Source organism: Sus scrofa, chromosome 15 (assembly GCF_054392235.1).
Source record: "Sus scrofa isolate SSC_HxYL_T2T_F1_AM1 chromosome 15, Sscrofa_HxYL_maternal_Yorkshire_Landrace_v2.0, whole genome shotgun sequence".
NCBI lineage: Eukaryota > Metazoa > Chordata > Mammalia > Artiodactyla > Suidae > Sus > Sus scrofa.
The window spans coordinates 145,394,265-145,413,569 of record NC_139397.1 but is presented as its reverse complement, the minus strand read 5'-3'; the positions used below and the strand labels follow the sequence as shown (position 1 = coordinate 145,413,569).

The window sequence follows — 19,305 nt, the reverse complement described above, 5'->3', positions numbered from 1 at the left end:
GCAGGAACTCCTGCAAGGGTTGTTTTGCTTGTTTTTCTCACTATGTCAAGGTTTTACTATTATAATTTAGTTGAGTCTTTTTTAGGGGGGTGGCAGCATGCAGAAGTTCCCTGGCCAGGGATTGAACCTGAGCCGGATCCTTAACTGCTAGGCCACAGGACCATCCTTTAGCTGAATCTTGCAGGATGAGCAGAAGAGGACCAGGAGATTAGACCTATGTTCTCAAAAGAGGGACGCAGAGAAGGTCGTGCACAAAAGCTTGAGTGACTGTGCCAAGTTGAGGGAGCTGCAGGTGCTTGCACCTGGCTGGAGAGTGGAGCACGAAGGTGACGAAGGAGAGGCAGGACCCAGCAGAGCAGCAGAAAGCTCGAGAGGAGAGCCTGGCGGTGGGCCAGAGCCTTTGGACTTGATCAAAACGATAACTTGACAGGGTGGGAAGTTCCATGGTGAGGTAGCATTTTATCACTCCCAGCAGCCTGGGTAGGGAGGGGTGGAGGGAAGGACCCAGCAGAGAGCTCCCCCCACGGGCAGGAAGTGCGGTGGCTGAGAACTGAATGGCTGTTTATTGATGGATTCTTTAAAAATAATTCCACTTGTTTTGATTGAATTGGGGTTTTTTGTTTGGTTTTTTGTTTTTTGGTTTTTTTTGTTGTTTTTTTTTTTGTTTTGTTTTGTTTTTTTGTCTTTTTAGGGCCACATATGGAAGTTCCCAGGCTAGCGGTCAAATTGGTGCTGTAGCTGCCGGCCTACACCACAGCCACAGCAATGCTAGATCCGAGTCACGTCTGTGACCTACACCATGGCTCATGGCAGCACCGGATCCTTAACCCACTGAGTGAGGCCAGGGATCGAACCTGCATCCTCATGGATGCTAGCTGCGTTCGTTAACCACTGAGCCATGGCGGAAACTCCCTGTTTTTTTCTTTTTAGGGCTACACCGGCAGCATATGGAGGTTCCCAGGCTAGGAGTGGAATTGGAGCTGTAGCTCCTGGCATATGCCACAGCCACAGCAATGCCAGATCCTTACCCACTGATCGAGGCCAGGAATCGAACCTGTGTCCTCATGGATACTAGTCAGATTCATTTCTGCTGAGCCATGATGGGAACTCCTGAATGGCTGTTTAAAAGACAGAATAACTTAAAAGTTAAAAATAATGAGTATGGGAGAAAGGAAAAGTCAAGATGAGCCCCAGGACAGGTCCACGAAATTAGTCTTCCACTGGCACCCTTGGTTCCCAACAAATTCTTAGCCCAGGGATAAATGAACTTTTCCTATAAAGGGTCAGAACATAAGTATTTTAAGTTCTGGGGGGCACATAGCTTGTAAAAGGTAAAAACAGGAGTTGCTGCCGTGGCTCAGTGGAAACGAATCTGACTAGCATACATGAAGACATAGGTTCAATCCCTGGCCTCGATCAGTGCATTAAGGATCCGGCATTGCCGTGAGCTGTGCTGTAGGTTACAGACTCAGCTCGAATCGTGCATTGCTGTGGCTGTGGTGTAGGCCGGCAGCTATAGCTCTGATTCGATCCCTAGCCTGGGAACCTCCATATGCCGTGGGTGCAGACCTAAAAAGCAAAAAATAAAAATAAAAAAATAAAAGGTAAAAACAATCCTTAGCTCAGGGGTGTACAGAAAGAGGCTGTGCAGGTGCCTCAGTGTACTTCCTCTACAAGGGGCTGAGCACTGGGCATGTGGCCACAATCTGCTTCTCTGCCTCCCTGGCCACGTTGCAACACTGCAGAAAAAAACCCCACGGTTGGAGGTGGTCCCAGTGTATTTGGGACCATTTTTCACTCACCTTTCTCCACTGCAACAAAACAATTTTCAGTAATAATTGCATGTCACGGAGTTCCCTGGTGTCAGCAGGTTGAGGATGCAGTGTTGGCACTGCTGTGGCTCAGGTCGCTGCTATATGGTGCAGGTTCAATCCCTAGCCCCAGAACGTCCTCATGCTGTGGGCATGGCCAAAAACAAACAAACAAACAAAAAAAAACACATGTCATGATCAGTAATAATCATTATTTTCATTTTGCTTTTCATTGTGAAAGAATTGTTTGAAACAAAGAATAGATTTCCATTTTAAAGACATTGTTCAAATTGAGAAAAACATTTCAGATACTGACTACAAGTTTTGCTTTCTAAACCAAAGTTTTTCACCTTGCAGTCCTGCACTCTGGTTCCCTCTTTTAAGGTTTAAACAAAAATAAATTCTCCAGGTGGGCATGTAGAGTAACAAAAGTGAAGTAGCTGGCATCCTGGCCCCATGTTCAATGTTAAGTGTGCCGTCAGACTCCGTCTCAAATGTCCTGCGAAAGGACACCCAGGCACCGCAAACCCACACGGAGCTGAGGGGAGCGCCAGCAATTCTGAACTCTTAGGAACTCACTCCCAATACAAATATGGCAACTGGAGCCAGGCATGTGCTGGGGTTCACCGTATAACCATCAGTTCTTTGAAATAACTTCCTCGGACAGTGATTATGAAAGGACAAGCAACCAAACCGTGCCGATCCGAAGCTTGCAGACATAACATGAAAACATTATTTGTTGGAACTTTGACCAAGAAAGGATTCTTTTTCCCAGAGAAGAGTATTTTGTTAATACCATTGTCTGGAATCCCTGGCAGATAAGGGACCACAAAAAAAGCAGACCAACTTTTAGTTGTTTGTTCTTGTTTTTTTTGTTGTTTTTGTTTTGTTTTGTTTTGTTGTCTTTTTGCTATTTCTTGGGCCGCTCCCGCGGCATATGGAGGTTCCCAGGCCAGGGTTCCAATCAGAGCTGTAGCCACCGGCCTATGCCAGAGACACAGCAACGCGGGATCCGAGCCGCATCTGCAACCTACACCACAGCTCATGGCAATGCCAGATCGTTAACCCACTGAGCAAGGGCAGGGACCGAACCCGCAACCTCATGGTTCCTAGTCGGATTTGCTAACCACTGCGCCACGACGGGAACTCCTGTTCTTGTTTTTAAGTCATTAGGGCTGGCTTCTGGGGCAGAGGGCTCCCTCTGCTCTGTCCCGGGTGTTCCGCTGCCCTCAGGGCTCAGCACACCTTCGGAGCTGCCCAGTGATCATTTCCGCTGGTTGGAGGCAACCGTTTGTTCCATTGTCGTGAACACTGAGACCCCAGTATAAACCACCTTCCGTCCTTCACCAGAGGAATTAGACCCACAGATACAACTTTCAATCCCACGACTTACCATCTTACATCCATCCACCCTCTTCGGGTGTCAGAGACTGTGTCACTCTTCCTGATCAAGAACAACCCTGTCCCACCACCTCTGAGATTCGTCATTCTCATTCCCCATCTGCCTCTCTCTCTTACCTCTCTCTCGATGTATCTCTTCCTCTATCTCTCCCTCTTCGTTGCTCCTTATCCTCAGTTCTTAGGCATGCCCTTCATTCTCATCCTAAAAAACAAAACCAGAGACCTCCCCTGATCTGCCGATCTGGCGTCATCTCCCCTCTAGCTCCATCCAACCTCCCACCTCTTGTTCAAACTCTTCTCTCTTCCTTGTGCACGTTCAGCCGTCGACTGTTCTTTCTGTACAAGATGAACTCCAAGATTCTTATCTGGCACATGAATCCCTTCAAGATCTTTCCTCTGGATCCCTGGTAATCTGCACAAATTTATAGTCTGATTTCCCTTTTTTTTCTTTTTTTTTTTTTTTTTTTTTGTCTTTCTAGGGCAGCACCCGTGGCATATGGAGGTTCCCAGGCTAGGGGTTGAATTGGAGCTGTAGCCACTGGCCTACGCCACAGCCACAGCAACACAGGATCAGAGATGCATCTGCGACCTACACCACAGCTCACGGCAATGTCAGATCCTTAACCCACTGAGCAAGGCCAGGGATCGAACCTGCATCCTCAGGGATGCCAGTCAGATTTGTTTCCTTCGAGCCACAATGGGAACTCCTGGTTTCCTATTTTCTAAGCAGTTTTCTAACTACCCAGGTCAGTGCTGCGAATACAGCTATTTAGAGAGGGAGAAGTATGTTTTGTGTGTTAGACATCAGTATCGCCATTGTTAGAAAGCTGTACCTCCCACTGGAAGAGAAGAAATTGGCCTGCTACTTTACCAGTTTCTCCTGAGTTGGGTTCGAATGAGTCAGTCTTCCTGAGGCTACCCCTCTGTTTGTACTGAATAAATCGAATACGCGGACCCACCGAAACAGAACCACATCCTCTGCCAGGTGCCATCCCCACCCCAACCCCACCTCAAGGCCGAGCTGCCCTGCCTAAGGCCAGGCATCTTCCCTCTCTACTGTCTGCCCTATCACCTGTCGGTTTCTATCTCAATAAAGGGACACAAGGCCAGGGCTTTGGAGTCAGGCAAAGCTGGGTGGAATTCCTGGGCTCCTGTCTAGGGGCTTTGAGTCGGGCAAAGCTGCGTGGTATTCCTGGGCTCCTGTCTAGCTGTACACTACTAGCCTGACCTGAGAACTTGGGAAGAACCCTTCATGCCTCGGAGTCTATTTCCATTTCTTTAAACTAGGGATAATAATGCTTACCTACAGGATGACTGTAAAAATGAAACAGGTTTCATAAAATCACTTGGTCTGGCGACAAACTGAGGCGTATTCCCAAATCTGCCCTGGGACAACGATATGATGATGGGGTCCCATTGGTTATGGGGGGATGGGGGGTGGGTAGAGCTGTCCAAAGAAGAGAGATTGTTTTGTTTTAATGTTCAGTGACTTTGTTTGTCCTGTGTATTTCAGAAAATCTTGGACAATGTATACAAGCCATGAAGACATTGGGTATGATTTTGAAGATGACCCCAAAGAGAAGAAGACACTTAAACCCCACCCAGACATTGATGGTGGATGGGCTTGGATGATGGTCCTTTCCTCTTTCTTTGTGCACATCCTCATCATGGGCTCCCAGATGGCCCTGGGAGTCCTCAACGTGGAGTGGCTCGAAGAATTCCATCAGAGCCGCGGCCTGACCGCGTGGGTCAGCTCCCTCAGCATGGGCGTCACCTTGATCGTGGGTATGTTCGAGGGTGACCTGCTCTAAAACTGAATAATTGTGATGGGAGGGGGAGGGAGTGGGAGGGATCGGGAGCTTGGGCTTATCAGACACAACCTAGAATAGATTTACAAGGAGATCCTGCTGAATAGCATTGAGAACTATGTCTAGATACTCATGTTGCAGCAGAAGAAAGGGTGGGGGAAAAACTGTAATTGCAATGTATACATGTAAGGATAACCTGACCCCCTTGCTGTACAGTGGGAAAATAAAAAAAAATAATAATTGTGAAATCACAGTTCCGAGTTCCCGTTATGGCTCAGCAGGTTAAGAATCTGAAGAGTGCCCATGAGGATGTGGTTTCCAGCCCTGGCCTGGCCCAGGGGGTTAAGGGTCCCGCTCTGCCGCAAGCTGCAATGTGTCAGGTTGCAGATGTGGCTCAGATCCGGTGTGGCTGTGGCTTTAGCGGAGGCCAGCATCTGCAGCTCTGATTCAGCCCCTAGTCCGGGAACTTCCATATGCCGCAGGTGTGGCTGTAAAAAGAAAAAAAAAAAAAGTGAAATAAAATGACACTCCTCACTGTATGTAATGTATTATATAGTTGAAAAGTTAGATGTGAGTGGATGTTGCTATTGTTTTTATTCCGGTAGAACAGAGATAACGTGGTGTTTACAGTTTTAACCATTTTTAAGCATGTCGTTCTGGGGTCTCCAGTACCTTCATCACCACTATCCATCGCTAGAACTTTTCTCGTCTCCCGAACTGAAACACTGCACCCACTAAACCATACCCTCCTATAGCCGCTGCTGCCCCCAACCCCCCATCCTTGGCCATGACCTTTCTATTTTCCGTCCCGATGAATTTGCTTACTCCAAGTACCTCATATAAGTGGGATCCTATAATATTTTCTGTGACGTTGCTATTTGAATATTGTAAACATTTGGGGGTATCTTAAATATGTATCATTAAGGAGTTCCCGTCGTGGTGCAGCGGAAACGAATCCAACGAGGAACCATGAGGTTGTGGGTTTGATCCCTGGCCTCGTTCAGTGGGTTAAGGATCCATTGTTGCCATGAGCTATGGTGTAGCTCACAGACATGGCTCGGATCTGGCATTGCTGTAGCTGTGGTATAAGCCCGCAGCTGTAGCTCTGATTAGACCCCTAGCCTGGGAACCTCCATATGCCGTGGGTGCGACCCTAAAAAGACAAAAGACAAAAAAAAAAAAAAAAAAAAAAAAAAAAACAGTGTATCATTAAAATATTCTTTTGCCCAGAATTCCATTTTCTTAACTGTCATAGTTCATTATCTATCATTACAAATCTTTTTAACACTTATGAATATTTTTAAAAGATAAAAATTTTAGAGAAAGTGCAATAAAAGTAAATAGCAGTGTTATTTCAGAGTTCTAGTGTTTTAAATTTGAAATACTGATCCTATTGAAAAATCTTTTAAACTGTTTTTAGAAAGGTCACTGATACGGCTAACAGGAAGAAATAATAACACATTCATGCGCTTTGTAGTTTAACCTAACCACACACAGCAACCTATGAAAGTAGTTCTTATCTAATTGGAAACGATAAATCAGAAGGTTATTATAAGTATGTTATTATAAAATGTGTTTCAGTTTGAGAACTAAACAACTTTTACTGTCCACCAATATTTAATAAGCATCTATCCTCTCATTTACTTTTCTTTAATTCTCTTAAAAATCCTATAAGGGTTATGGCTCAGCTGAAATGAATCTGACTAGTATCCCTGAGGACGCAGGTTCCATCCCTGGCCTCGATCAGTGGGTTAAAGATCTGGTGTTGCCAGGCGCTGCGGTGTAGGTTGCAGACGTGAATCGGATCCTACATTGCTGTGGCTGTGGTGTAGGCCGGCAGCTACAGATTTGACCCCTAGCCTGGGAACCTCCAAAAGACAAAAAAAAAAATCCTATGAGGTTAATTACCGCTATACCCTAAAGTTTTTCAGTGGCTTCGCTGGAAAGTAAAAGCTGTGCTTTTACCTCTCATTTGTTTTAATTTAAGGAATCCATGATGTATTCTGTACTGGACGCATACATGGCCTCAAATCTCTTTCTGTCTTTGTGGGAGTGTGCGTATGATGGGCGTATGGGTGTCCGGTGGGTCTGGATCATGAGTGTGTCAGTGATTTCCTCTGATGCGGTAATTAATTGCCTGCATTCAGTTGAGAGATTTGTTGCTCTTGGCTGGTATAGAGCCAATGGTATTTTGGATAATACCAGCGACATTAATAACAGCAGCAGTGCTAACGATAGAAAGCAAAGACAGACTATTACTTCTCCAGATATGGGGGGGGTGGGATATGTGTTTAGCAGAGGGAATTATTACTGATCTGGTTTTAAAATTAAATAAGGACACCATTGTGTGTGACAACTCTTCATAAGTTCATTTTTTTTTTTTAGGGCCGAACCCTCAGCATATGGGAGGTTCCCAGGCTACAGCTGCCGGCCTATACCACCGAAATGCCACATCTGAGCCAGGTCTGCCACCTACACCACAGCTCATGGCAACGCCGGATCCTTTAATCCACTAAGCGAGGCTGGGGATCGAACCCGCAACATCACGGTTACTAGTTGGATTCGTTTCCACTGCACCACAACAGGAATTCCTGTTCATAAGTTATTTTTGCCTCTAAGAGTAATGAACTGACTCTTTTAACCCTGTCTTGACCTTGTTTAAACTGGAACTGTTTATCATATGAAAAGCATAGGTGGGTTAACTTTGGTGTAGGGTATTTGCAAGCTTTCTATTGCATGTGATTCCACCTTCTCAGTAAGTCAGTAAAGGAAAACCGTGCTTCTCAAACACTTAAAATTCACTTTTCTTACCTTTTCAAAAATACATTTTCAGAATGTAGAACTTCAGTTTAGGAAGTACATGCCTGCAACAGAAAAGACTCCACCAAAAGACCAGGGTATGAAATGTCCCAATATTTTGGAATAATTTTGTGTTTCACAAGGTCTATAGGAATAAGCAAGGGAAACTAGTAATAAATTTTTTTTTTTTTTTTTTTTTTTTGCTTTTTAGGGCCTCACCCGCAGCCTATGGAGATTTCCATGGCTAGGGGTTGAATTGGAGCTGGAGCTGCATCTGCCAGCCTACAGCCACAGCCACAGCCACAGCCACAGTGACACCAGATCTGAGCCGAGTCTGCCACCTACACCACAGCTCATGGCAACGCCGGATCCTTAGCCCACTGAGCGAGGCCAGGGAATCACACCCGAATCCTCATGGATCCCAGTCGGATTTGTTAACCGCTGAGCCATAAAGGGGGCTCCTAGTCCTGAAATGAATGGCTGTGGTTCTGAAGATGACCCCCAAAATGAGAATATCTAAGTCATGGTGGTGCTAAAATGTGATTGTCATCTGTAATTGGGAGGTAACAGTGGATTGAGTTCTCTCTGCAAGTCCTTGAATTCCCAACAGTAGAATTTCAGATTATAGACTAATCTTTCTACAGGAAAGGTGCCGGATAAACATCTTTCCCCCTGGGGCTGAGAAATTATAACACAGCAAGGCTCATCATTATATAAATGAAAGGTCTTTTATTCTATCTATCATGATTCTAAATTGCTATTCATTGTCTAAGCTGTTTGGTACAGGGTAGTGGCAGATATGTTGGGTATTTGCCAAGCCAGAACCCAGCAAGAACGGCTCTCCTTTATTGAGAAGTTACTGGAGTTCCCATTATGGCTCAGCAGGTTAAGAACCCAACTAGTGGCCATGAGGATGTGGTTCCATCTCTGGCCTCGCTCAGTGGGTTAAGGATCCAGCATTGCCGCAAGCCGTGGCGTAGGCCACAGATGTAGCTTGGATCTGGCTTTGCTGTGGCTGTGGTGTAGGCCGGGTGCTGCAGCTCCAGTTCATTCCCTAGCCTGGGAACTTCCATATGCCACAGGTGAGGCCCCCAAAAGAAAGACAGGAAATAATAAAAAATAAATATTTAGTGCTTAACTGCATGCCAAGTGCATGTTATATACGTGATCCCATTCAATCCTATGGCAACCCTGGAAGCCAGCCCATCCTCTCAGTGTCGCAGAGGAGAACAGGTGTCGCTCAGAGACATTACTAACTTACTGAAGTTAACTTATAGCCAGTAAGTGTGAGACAGGCTTCACCCCTGGTCTGGAACCCCAAACGGTGCCGACTATCTCCCTGTCCGCCACTACATTAGATGAGAAATGACTATTGTAAAGACTTTGAGTGACCACTTTTAAATATAAAGACTCCGAGTTCCCGTCGTGGCGCAGCAGAAACGAATCCGACTAGGAACCATGAGGTTGCGGGTTTGATCCCTGGCCTCGCTCAGTGCGTTAAGGACCCAGTGTTGCCAAGAGCTGTGGTGTAGGTTGCAGACACGGCTCGGATCTGGCGTGGCTGTAGCTGTGGCATAGGCCAGCGGCTACAGCTCCAATTGGACCCCTAGCCTGGGAACCTCTGTATGCCGTGGGTGCAGCCCTAAAAGGACCAAAGGCAATAAATAAATAAATAAATAAATAAATAAATAAATATAAAAACTCCATGAATTGTATTACAGAGTTGAAAGCCTTCTCTCTTGGACACTCACATGGAGAAAATTCAGTAATACCATACTTTTTTTTTTTTTTTTTTTTTTTTTTTGCTTTTTAGGGCCGTACCTTTGGCATATGGACATTCCCAAGCTAGGGATCAAATCAGAGCTACAGCTGCCAGCCTACACCACAGCCACAGCAACAATGGATCTGAGCCATGTCTGCAGCCTACACCACAGCTCATGGCAACACCGGATCCTTAACCCGCTGAGCCTGGCCAGGGATCAAACTTGCATCCTCCTCAATGCTAGTCAGATTCATTAACTGCTGAGCTCCAGGAATACCATTCTTGTTTCACTCCTGGCTGGCATGGATTTTGCCAGTTTCCCGCAGAGGGTCCCAGTAGTGAACGCGATGTAACCACCTTGGTTGTATCCACAGCAGCCTTCGTGATAGCTCTTGGGATAATTCCTGGTAGAAGCCATGTAGTTAGGGAAGCTATAGTCTGCAAAAGGTCACTGACTTCCTAACTAGATTTAGAGCCGTGGTTGTCAATCGGATGTGGTGCAGCAGAAACGAATCCGACTAGGAACCATGAGGTTGTGGGTTCCATCCCTGGCCTTGCTCAGTGGTTTAAGGATCCGGCGTTGCCATGAACTGTGGTGTAGGTTGCAGACATGGCTTGGATCTGGCACGGCTGTGGCTGTGGCGTAAGCCAGCGGCTACAGCTCCAATTGGACCCCTAGCCTGGGAACCTCCATATGCCGTGGGTGCGGCCCTAAAAGGACCAAAGACAATAAATAAATAAATAAACAAACTCCAATCCTGGCTACACATCAGATCCACTAGGGAGGTTTTAAAAGTGGTGCCTCTCAGGCTGCACCTGGACCATTACATCAGCATCTCTTGGGATGGGATCCTAGCATTGGGCTTTTTTTTTTTTTAAGCTCCCAAGTGACTCCAGTGGTCAGCCAACTCAGAGAACCATTGATTTATTGCAGGGAAGGGCTACACCAAGAGACCAGGAGTTCAGTGAACTATCTATCTGCTTTCATCTGGGTGATCCAGGCTTACCTCAGACTGTTTCTCTCCTCACCTGAGCTTTTTACAACTTTTGAGATGCTAGAATGGGCAAGAAATGATCTCTTCTTCAGCGTGTTCCTGCTGCAGTGCAGAGCTTTATTACGTGGGAAATGGACCAAGAGTCAGATTCCTTCCGAAGAGGAGAAAATCTGCTAAGGTGCATAATCTCATTCCAAAACTCTGAATTCCTCCACAAGAGTGGACAGCCTAGCCAAAGGATTGCATCTCAATCTGTTTTCTCCTCTTCTTAGGCAGGGGGCTGAGTTCTTTTCATCTTGTTGGATGGCAATTCCATCATGGAGATGCCTGCTGACCATCAACAAACAGTGGTTAGAAAATGAAACTGAGAACCGAAACGTTTAGGTCTGACCTCTTTTTTTTTTTTTTTTTTAATAAATCTACATTTCGTGGTCATGGAGGAATCACATCCTTTCTGGAGCTGCCTTGCCCATCTGCATGTCATAAATGACTATAGCTGCAGCACACATGGTGCCAGAGTTGATGAACTAAAAAGCCAGACACTGTTATCAAGCATTCTTTTTAGTAAAGCAGTTAATCCTTCCTTTTTGATACCTGACATTTCTCCAGATATAAATATTCACACTTACTTGGGAATTCCCCCCACTTCCCTAAATGCTTCCCTAATGCTGTGTTTCATAAACATGCAACATCCCAAAAAAAACTTGTTTCTGGGATCCTTAACCCACTGAGTGAGGCCTTTCTTTCTTTTTTCTGTCTTTTTAGGGCTGCACCTGTGGCATATGGAGGTTCCCAAGCTAGGGGTCCAGTCAGAAATGTAACCACTGGCTGACACCCAGAGCCACAGCCACGCCAGATCCAAGCCATGTCTGCGACCTACACCACAGCTCACGGCAACACCAGATCCTTAACCCGCCGAGCAAGGCCAGGGATCGAACCCAAAAGCTTATGGTTCCTAGTCGGATTCGTCTCTGCTGCGCCACAGTGGGAACTCCGTGTGTGTGTGTGTGTGTGTGTGTGTGTGTGTGTGAATAATCTTAAGTTTTAGACATTAGCAACTGATTCAGAACATTTTTGAAACTTTGTTCTGAATAAAGAAAAACGCATCCACGGGCTGGATGGAGCCCCTAGCCCCCTAGCTGAGAACCTCCATTATAGACAAAAGAAGGCATCCATTTGTCCATTTGTTTCAGGTCTGTCTTCCTTGGAAATCTAGAACCTGGTGATCCCCAGGGAAATGACTGACCTCCGTCTTTGCCTGCTCAAAGCTTTCCACGTGTGGAAACCATGGGGTTTGGGGCTTTGTTTTAGGTAACAGCTCTAGCCGTGTTTTATCCTTTGTCTTCGTATGAGGATTCCCTGAAAAGGCCTGAGAATAACACGCCCTTGGGTCCTTTTTCAATGTTCTGTGACAGGACCCTTCATTGGCTTGTTCATCAATACCTGCGGGTGCCGCCGGACAGCAATCATCGGAGGGCTGCTGAACTCGCTGGGCTGGGTGTTGAGTGCTTATGCGGCAAACGTGCATTATCTCTTTATTACCTTCGGACTCGCAGCTGGTAAGCGTAGTGATTTTTTTAAACTTGACTTGAAATGTGTCTATGGGGCATTTGGGCCATAATTTTTTTTTTTAATTTTTTGTCTTTTCAGGGCCACACCTGCCACATATGGACATTCCCAGACTAGGGGTCAAATCAGAGCTGCAGCTGCCAGCCTACACCACAGCCACAGCAGCAACGCCAGATCCAAGCCACGACTGCGACGTACACCACAGCTCTCGGCAATGCTGGATCCTTAACCCACTGAGCGGGACCAGGGATCAAACCCATGTCCTCATGGATACTAGTTGCGTTTGTTACCGATGAGCCACAATGGGAACGCCAAGGCAATGAATTTAATTATGGAGGAAAGAGACTCATTCAAATAGTTTGTCCCCTTTTCTCTTCCCTCCCACCCCACCCCTATCCACCCTCCAGGAAATACTCTTCACTGTAAGACGTGACATATGCCGTTAAGCACGGGGAAGCAACCTAACAGCTGTATTTGGCCTCCGTGATCGAATTTAATTAAATTTTTCATACCTGGTTCTAAGGGCTGGTCCCTTTTCTTGCAACAAAACAGACATATTCATAACACTTAATAACTGCAGAGCCCAGTGTGAGCCAGAGAAAATCATTTTCTCCTTCAGCCCTGTTCAAATTAAGGAAATAGAAGCAAACCTCGCAGAGATGTAGAGACTCTAAGAAGCGAATCTAGAGCAGAGCAGTCAGTTCCCAGAGCATGTGTAAAAACTGGCTGCCAGGCAGCACAGTTTACACATCCGTTCCACAAAATATATTCCCAGCCATAATTTCCTTTATCAATAGGTAGCCGGATGCACACAGAGAAGTGGTTTCTTACCCGTACAATTGTATTTCAGGGTACAGGAGCCAGCCTGACAGTTTTCAGTACAGAGGTATAATCCTAATAAAATGGCCCATTGACAGCAATGTTTGTGTAAGAGATCAAAGTTATAGTTTGGGCTGGAGTTCCTGTCGTGGCTCAGTGGTTAACAAATCCGACTAGGAACTATGAAGTTGCAGGTTCTATCCCTGACCTCGCTCAGTGGGTTAAGGATCCGGCGTTGCCGTGAGCTGTGGTGTAGGTTGCAGGCGAGGCTCGGATCCTGCGTTGCTGTGGCTGTGGTGTAGGCTGGTGGCTACAGCTCCAATTCAACCCCTAGCCTGGGAACCTCCATATGCCACGGGAGCGGCCCTAGAAAAAGCAAAAAGACAAAAAAAAATGAAGTTAAGAGTTTGGGATTCTTGTTTTTTCCCCCCATTTATTATCTGTGTGACTTTGGGAAAGTTACTTAGGCCTCAGTCTCCTTAGCTGCAAAATGGGATAACTGAGAGTGTTTGGTTTTACAGCCTTGTTGAAATGATCACATGAGATCATCTGTATAAAGCACTTCACACAATACATGGCACGTAATAAAATGCAGAGCAGATATTCGCTAATGTATAATTATTATTATATGTAATATAATGTTTATATTATAAGCTTTAGTATATGTTTTACAGTAACAAGAGATGGTGAAGACAAAAGCCGACCTGTCCACCTAAGTAGACAGGTTGGTTCTCCGTTGTGTACATCCATCCACATACAGACCTGCGGCATTTCTGTATCCTCCAAGGCCAAGTTGCGAAAACAACGATCTGATCTGAAGGACTTAATAACAGTTCTTAAAGAATTTAAGATGTTTTCCCTGAGGCGTTTTAGAACCTTTGCCCCCACCCCCCCCCATAGTCCACCGAATAGAGCTGGCACTGGGATTTTTCTATTATAGATGAGAAAATACATTCCTTCCACCGAGACTAGGGAGCCACACCGAGGTCTCTGGGCAGACATGTGGGAGCCCCTAGGAACTTGATCTGTGGTGTTTCCTTATATGGACTGTGACCTGATCCTAAAATCCAGGACTTGAAATGTAGTCCCATCTTTTTTTTTTTTTTTTTTTTTTGTCTTTTTGTCTTTTCTAGGGCCGCACCCGTGTCATATGGAGGTTCCCAGGCTAGGGGTCTAATCGGAGCTGTAGCTACTGGCCTATGCCAGAGCCACAGCAACCCGGATCCAAGCCACGTCTGTGACCTACACCATAGCGCACAGCGACGCTGGATCCTTAACCCACTGAGCAAAGCCAGGGATTGAACCCGCACCCTCATGGTTCCTAGTCGGGTTTGTTAACCACTGAGCCATGACGGGAATGCCTGTATTCCCATCATTTAGAGATGTCTATGAGTAGACTCTGTGTTTAAATGGAGTTTTATTTCTTGCATTGAGTTGCATATTGACCCTTAAATGATATTATCTCCATATTCATTCATTTAGTCATTCACTCATTTATTCAACAAACACTTGTGGATCCAAGGAAGTAGGAAAAAATATCAAGAGGCCAGTGAAAGTGTTTCTTGAGACACTTCATTGCTCCCACATTTTACACAGGAAATACCTAAAGAAAAGTCTCTGAAAAATAAATGTGTCCACTTTGTCCACAAATACATAAATACATGCATATATGTATACATGTATATATTTAAGGGGAAAATCCAGCTAAGTCAGTTAGCTTGCCTGCTGTCGGACTGTCATTAGTGAGCTGTGTTGAAACAGATTGACCTCTCTTTAATAAAAAAGAAAAAAGGTGTTCCCTTTGTGGCTCAGCAGTAATGCCACTTTGTCCACAAATACATAAATACATGCATATATGTATACATGTATATATTTAAGGGGAAAATCCAGCTAAGTCAGTTAGCTTGCCTGCTGTCGGACTGTCATTAGTGAGCTGTGTTGAAACAGATTGACCTCTCTTTAATAAAAAAGAAAAAAGGTGTTCCCTTTGTGGCTCAGCAGTAATGAACCTGACTAGTATCCATGAGGACGAAGGTTCCATCCCTGGCCTCTCTCGGTGGGTTAAGGATCCAGTGTTGCCATGAGCTGTGGTATAGGCCACAGACACAGCCTGGATCTGGCGTTGCTGTGGCTGTGGCATAGGCCAACAGCTACAGCTCCAATTCGACCTATAGCCTGGGAACTTCCACATGCCGCAAGTGCAGCCCTAAAAAGAAAAAGAACAAAGAAAGAAAAAAGATGCAAAGATCTGCAGAAAGCAAGGGATTGATACATATATTTAAAAGATACTTTGCTGACATCCTTCCTCATGACAGAAAGCTTGTGAGGCAGATTGTTTGGGTTTTTCTAACCTCTAGGCAATTAAAATTGCATGGTGGTGTCTTCCTAAACAGAAGATTCATGTCTGTTTGAACGCTCTTCCTCGGCTGAGAGAGTCTGGACAGACAGCTTTCCCAGAGCTCCAGTCTCTTAAACTTGGTTCCTGGAGACACCTTTCCTCCCATCTGTGCTGACTCGGAACCACAGGATTTTTCTCTCCTCCTCTGGGCCTCCTTCCTCCACCTGACCTGTCTGAGCACAAGCTCTTCCTCTAAACCTGAGTGTGGTGAAGACTTAGTCCAGGGCCCCTGCACAGGGCTGGACATTAACAAGGCCTTGCCTGACCTCTGGGCTTAAGCCTGAATCTCCCCAAGGCCGATCCTATATGCTCATAGAATCATTATGCTGATTATAAATAGCAATCACATTGGGAAGCGGGGGATGCTGTTTAGGGATGAATCGTGGAATAGCTAAATAGATACTTGTAGCTTGGGATACAGATTTTTTTTCTCACACATGGGAGCCTTTATTATTAAACAAAATTATGATGGATGCTACTCTTACATTTTGTCCCACAATTCTGCTCCTATTAATTGATTCATTCTGCTGCTATTTAGAGATCCATATACACATTAAATTTAGGGGGTTGTTTATTGTCAGTGACAAATCAAATTTTAAATATTAGACTTTTGGAGTTCCCTTGTGGCACAGTGGGTTAAGGATCAGACATTGTCACCGAAGGGGCTCGGGTTGAGGCTATGGTACAGGTTCGACCCCTGATCTGGGAACTTCCACCTGCCATGGATGTGGCCAAATAAATAAACAAATAAATTTTTTTAAAAATTAAGCTTTTGTGCCATCAGCACAATCCAGAATGATCATTTTATGTAATTGTAATGTATACATGTAAGGATAACCTGACCCCCTTGCTGTACAGTGGGAAAATAAAAAATTATTAAAAATAAAATAAAATAAAACGTATAATCCAAAAAAAAAAACCAGAATGATCATTTTAATATAGGCCAAATGATCCAGTTTCTTTAACACATAAACTGCAAGGAAAAAAGAGAGAAAAATTAAGACACTTAGGTTTCTGCTCTTTGTGGACTTAAAACTCAACAAGGTTAATTAAGAGTTTGGTTCAAAATTAAGGATAGCTATTTTCTTCGTGCTCTTCTCTCCCATCATGTAAATTATTGCTGCACTGCTGCTCTTGGCAAGACTTGACAGGTAGCTTGGGAGCGTGCTCCTCCTTCTGCTGGGAATTACTTAGAAGTTGGCTTAATTGTCCTTAAAACAAAATGGTATTGGAGTTCCTTTCGTGGTGCAGCAGAAACGAATCCAACCAGGAATCACGAGGTTGTGGGTTCGATCCCTGGCCTCGCTGAGTGGGTTAAGGATCCAGCATTGCCATGAGCTGTGGTTAGGTCTCAGACAAGGCTTGGATCCCGTGTTGCCATGACCGTGGTGTAAGCTGGCAGCTGTAGCTCCAATTAGACCCCTAGCCTGGGAATCTCCATATGTCACAAGTGTGGCCCTAAAAAGCAAATAAAAACAATAACAAGAACAAAAACAAGACAGTCTACCTGAGGAGCAATGGGTTAAGGAGGGGTCGGCTCCTACAGGTGCTGTAAGTGCCGCTGTTCTAAGGTAATTAAAAGAGACAGGTGGCTTCTTGGGCCTTCTTTTAGAAACTAAAGCAAGATCTTTCTGCAGCTCTGTGCTGCCATAAAGAGTGGGGGTTGGAGGGTGAGCAGTGATCAGCAGCTTAGAGTGAACGGCAGCGTGGCCGGTGGAAAGGGACCCGACCCTGCAGCTGGGTCTGAATTCCAACCCAGATGCTCCAGTTAACTGGAGTGTCTTGGGAAAATTTCCCAATCTCCATGACGTTTGGTGCCCCCTTTTGTAATATGGGCGTATCCATGGGTAGCTTTTGGATTATTGTGAAACCTAAATCAGAGAAATCCTATAAAGCAACTGGCCCATCATCACCACTCAATTAGTGGTAACTGTTATATTTGCACGTCTGACTGCTCTGATCACCTTCCAAATTCAAGTAATTCTGAAGCTGGTTCAATGACACTGTGCAGAGGAGGCTTCTTGGCTTTGGCGTGTTCTGTTGGTCAGGTCTCTTTTATACTGTCAAGCTGCTGTTCTAAAGTCAGAAGGCCATAAGCATTAGAACTGAATTGGGGCCTCATGATCATCTGAAGTGGGGCTTATGGGTTCTTTCTACCTTTACCTAGAAGTTGAGGAAATAAGCCTCTCAGCCAACATTTTATTTTATTATTTTATTTTATATTTATTTTATTATTATTGTTATTATTATTATTATTTTGCTTTTAAGGGCCACACCTTTGGCATATAGAGGTTCCCAGGCTAGGGGTCTAGTCGGACCTGTAGCTGCTGGCCTGCGCCACAGCCACAGTCACACAGGATCCGAGCCGTGTCTGCGACCTACACCACAGCACATGGCAACACCAGATCCTTAACCCACTGAGCAAGGCCAGGGATCCCACCTGCATCCTCATGGATGCTAGTCAGACTCATTAACCACTGAGCCACGACGGGAACGCCTATATTATTTTATTTTTAAACGAACTTCTTTCTGTTTTTGTCTTGGCTGTGCCTCAGCATGTGGAATTTCCCAGGCCAGTGAGTGATCCAACCCGAACCAATACAGTGACAACGCTGGATCCTTAACCCTGCTATGCCACAAGGGAACTCCTAGACTTCATTTTCTTTTTTTTTTTTTTTTATCTTTTTATGGCCGTGCATGTGTCATGTGGAAGTTCCCAGGCTGGGGGTCGAATCAGAGCCGTAGCTGCAGGTCTACACCATAGCCACAGCACACCAGTTCCAAGCCGAGTCTGTGACCTACACTGTGGCTTACAGCAAAGCCAGATCCTTAACCCACAGAGCAAGGCCAAGGATTGAACCCACATCCTCATGTACGCTATGTTGGGTTCCTCACCCTCTGAGCCACAATGGGAACTCCCTGCCAGACTTCATTTTTAAGAGGAGTTTTAGATTCAGCAAAATTGAGCAGAAAGCACAAAATGTTCCCAATACCCCCCTGCCCTCAACACACACAGTCTTACCCACCAGCATTTTGATTTTGTCCATGTATATCACCAACTGTTCCTGTTTTCTAAGAAAGATATAATTAAAAATCAGAGGTGCAAATGAGTACCATGTATTTTTGACATCTAGTAGCCACGTATATTTATGGGTTTATTTAATTCCTTTTATTCTCCTAATTAATTTGGGAACACATTGGTCCACTCCTGAGGCTTTTGCAAATTGCCTGGAATCACTCTTCATCCCCTTGTACGTAAATGCTTTCCTGGGTATTATATGCAATTAGCACTGACAGCAGAACCCTCAGAATCCATTCAAATCACTAAGCACACACTGCATGTTCTTAGTGTGGCGAAAGGAGACACAGTCTTGCCCTGGTGGAGATTATATTCCAGTATAAGAATGTGGGCTTATTGGAGTTCCTGTTGTGGCTCAGTGGTTAACGAATCCGACTAGGAACCATGAGGTTGAGGGTTCGGTCCCTGCCCTTGCTCAGTGGGTTAACGATCCGGCGTTGCCGTGAGCTGTGGTGTAGGTTGCAGACGCGGCTCAGATCCCGCGTTGCTGTGGCTCTGGCGTAAGCCAGCAGCTGTAGCTCCGATTGGACCCCTAGCCTGGGAACCCCTATATGCCATGGGTGCAGCCCTAAAAATACAAAAAAGTAAACAAATGAATAACACGGTGGGGAGGGGGACCAAAGAAAGTGATAGAGAAGTTCCCACTGGTGCAATGGGAAGGTAGGTTCAATTCCCAGCCTGGCAGTGGGTTAAAGGATCTGACGTTGCTGCGGGCACGGTGTAGGTTGCATGTGCAGCTCAGATCTGATCCCTGGCCTGGGAACTCCATATGCCACGTGGCAGCCAAAAGAAAAAAAAAAGTGATGGAGTCTCATATGACGAAATGCAGATGATCTTTAAAAACTGCGAATCCAGGCTGTGGCC

The 19,305-nt window shown here is 45.3% G+C and overlaps 1 protein-coding gene across 13 annotated transcripts in view; it reads left to right on the top strand.

The window, feature by feature from the left end:
- SLC16A14 (solute carrier family 16 member 14) overlaps positions 1–19,305 on the top strand; it is a 57,649-nt gene that overhangs the window by 5,023 nt on the left and 33,321 nt on the right. For all 13 annotated transcript variants that reach the window (XR_014830211.1, XR_014830210.1, XR_014830209.1 and 10 more), the window contains exons 2-3: positions 4,726–4,997; positions 11,992–12,135. Coding sequence is in view for 3 of the 13 variants with exons in the window: in XM_085000671.1 (XP_084856797.1) it covers positions 4,739–4,997; positions 11,992–12,135 (403 nt within the window). In the remaining 10 variants the exon portion in view is untranslated. The remainder of the gene's footprint in view (positions 1–4,725; positions 4,998–11,991; positions 12,136–19,305) is intronic.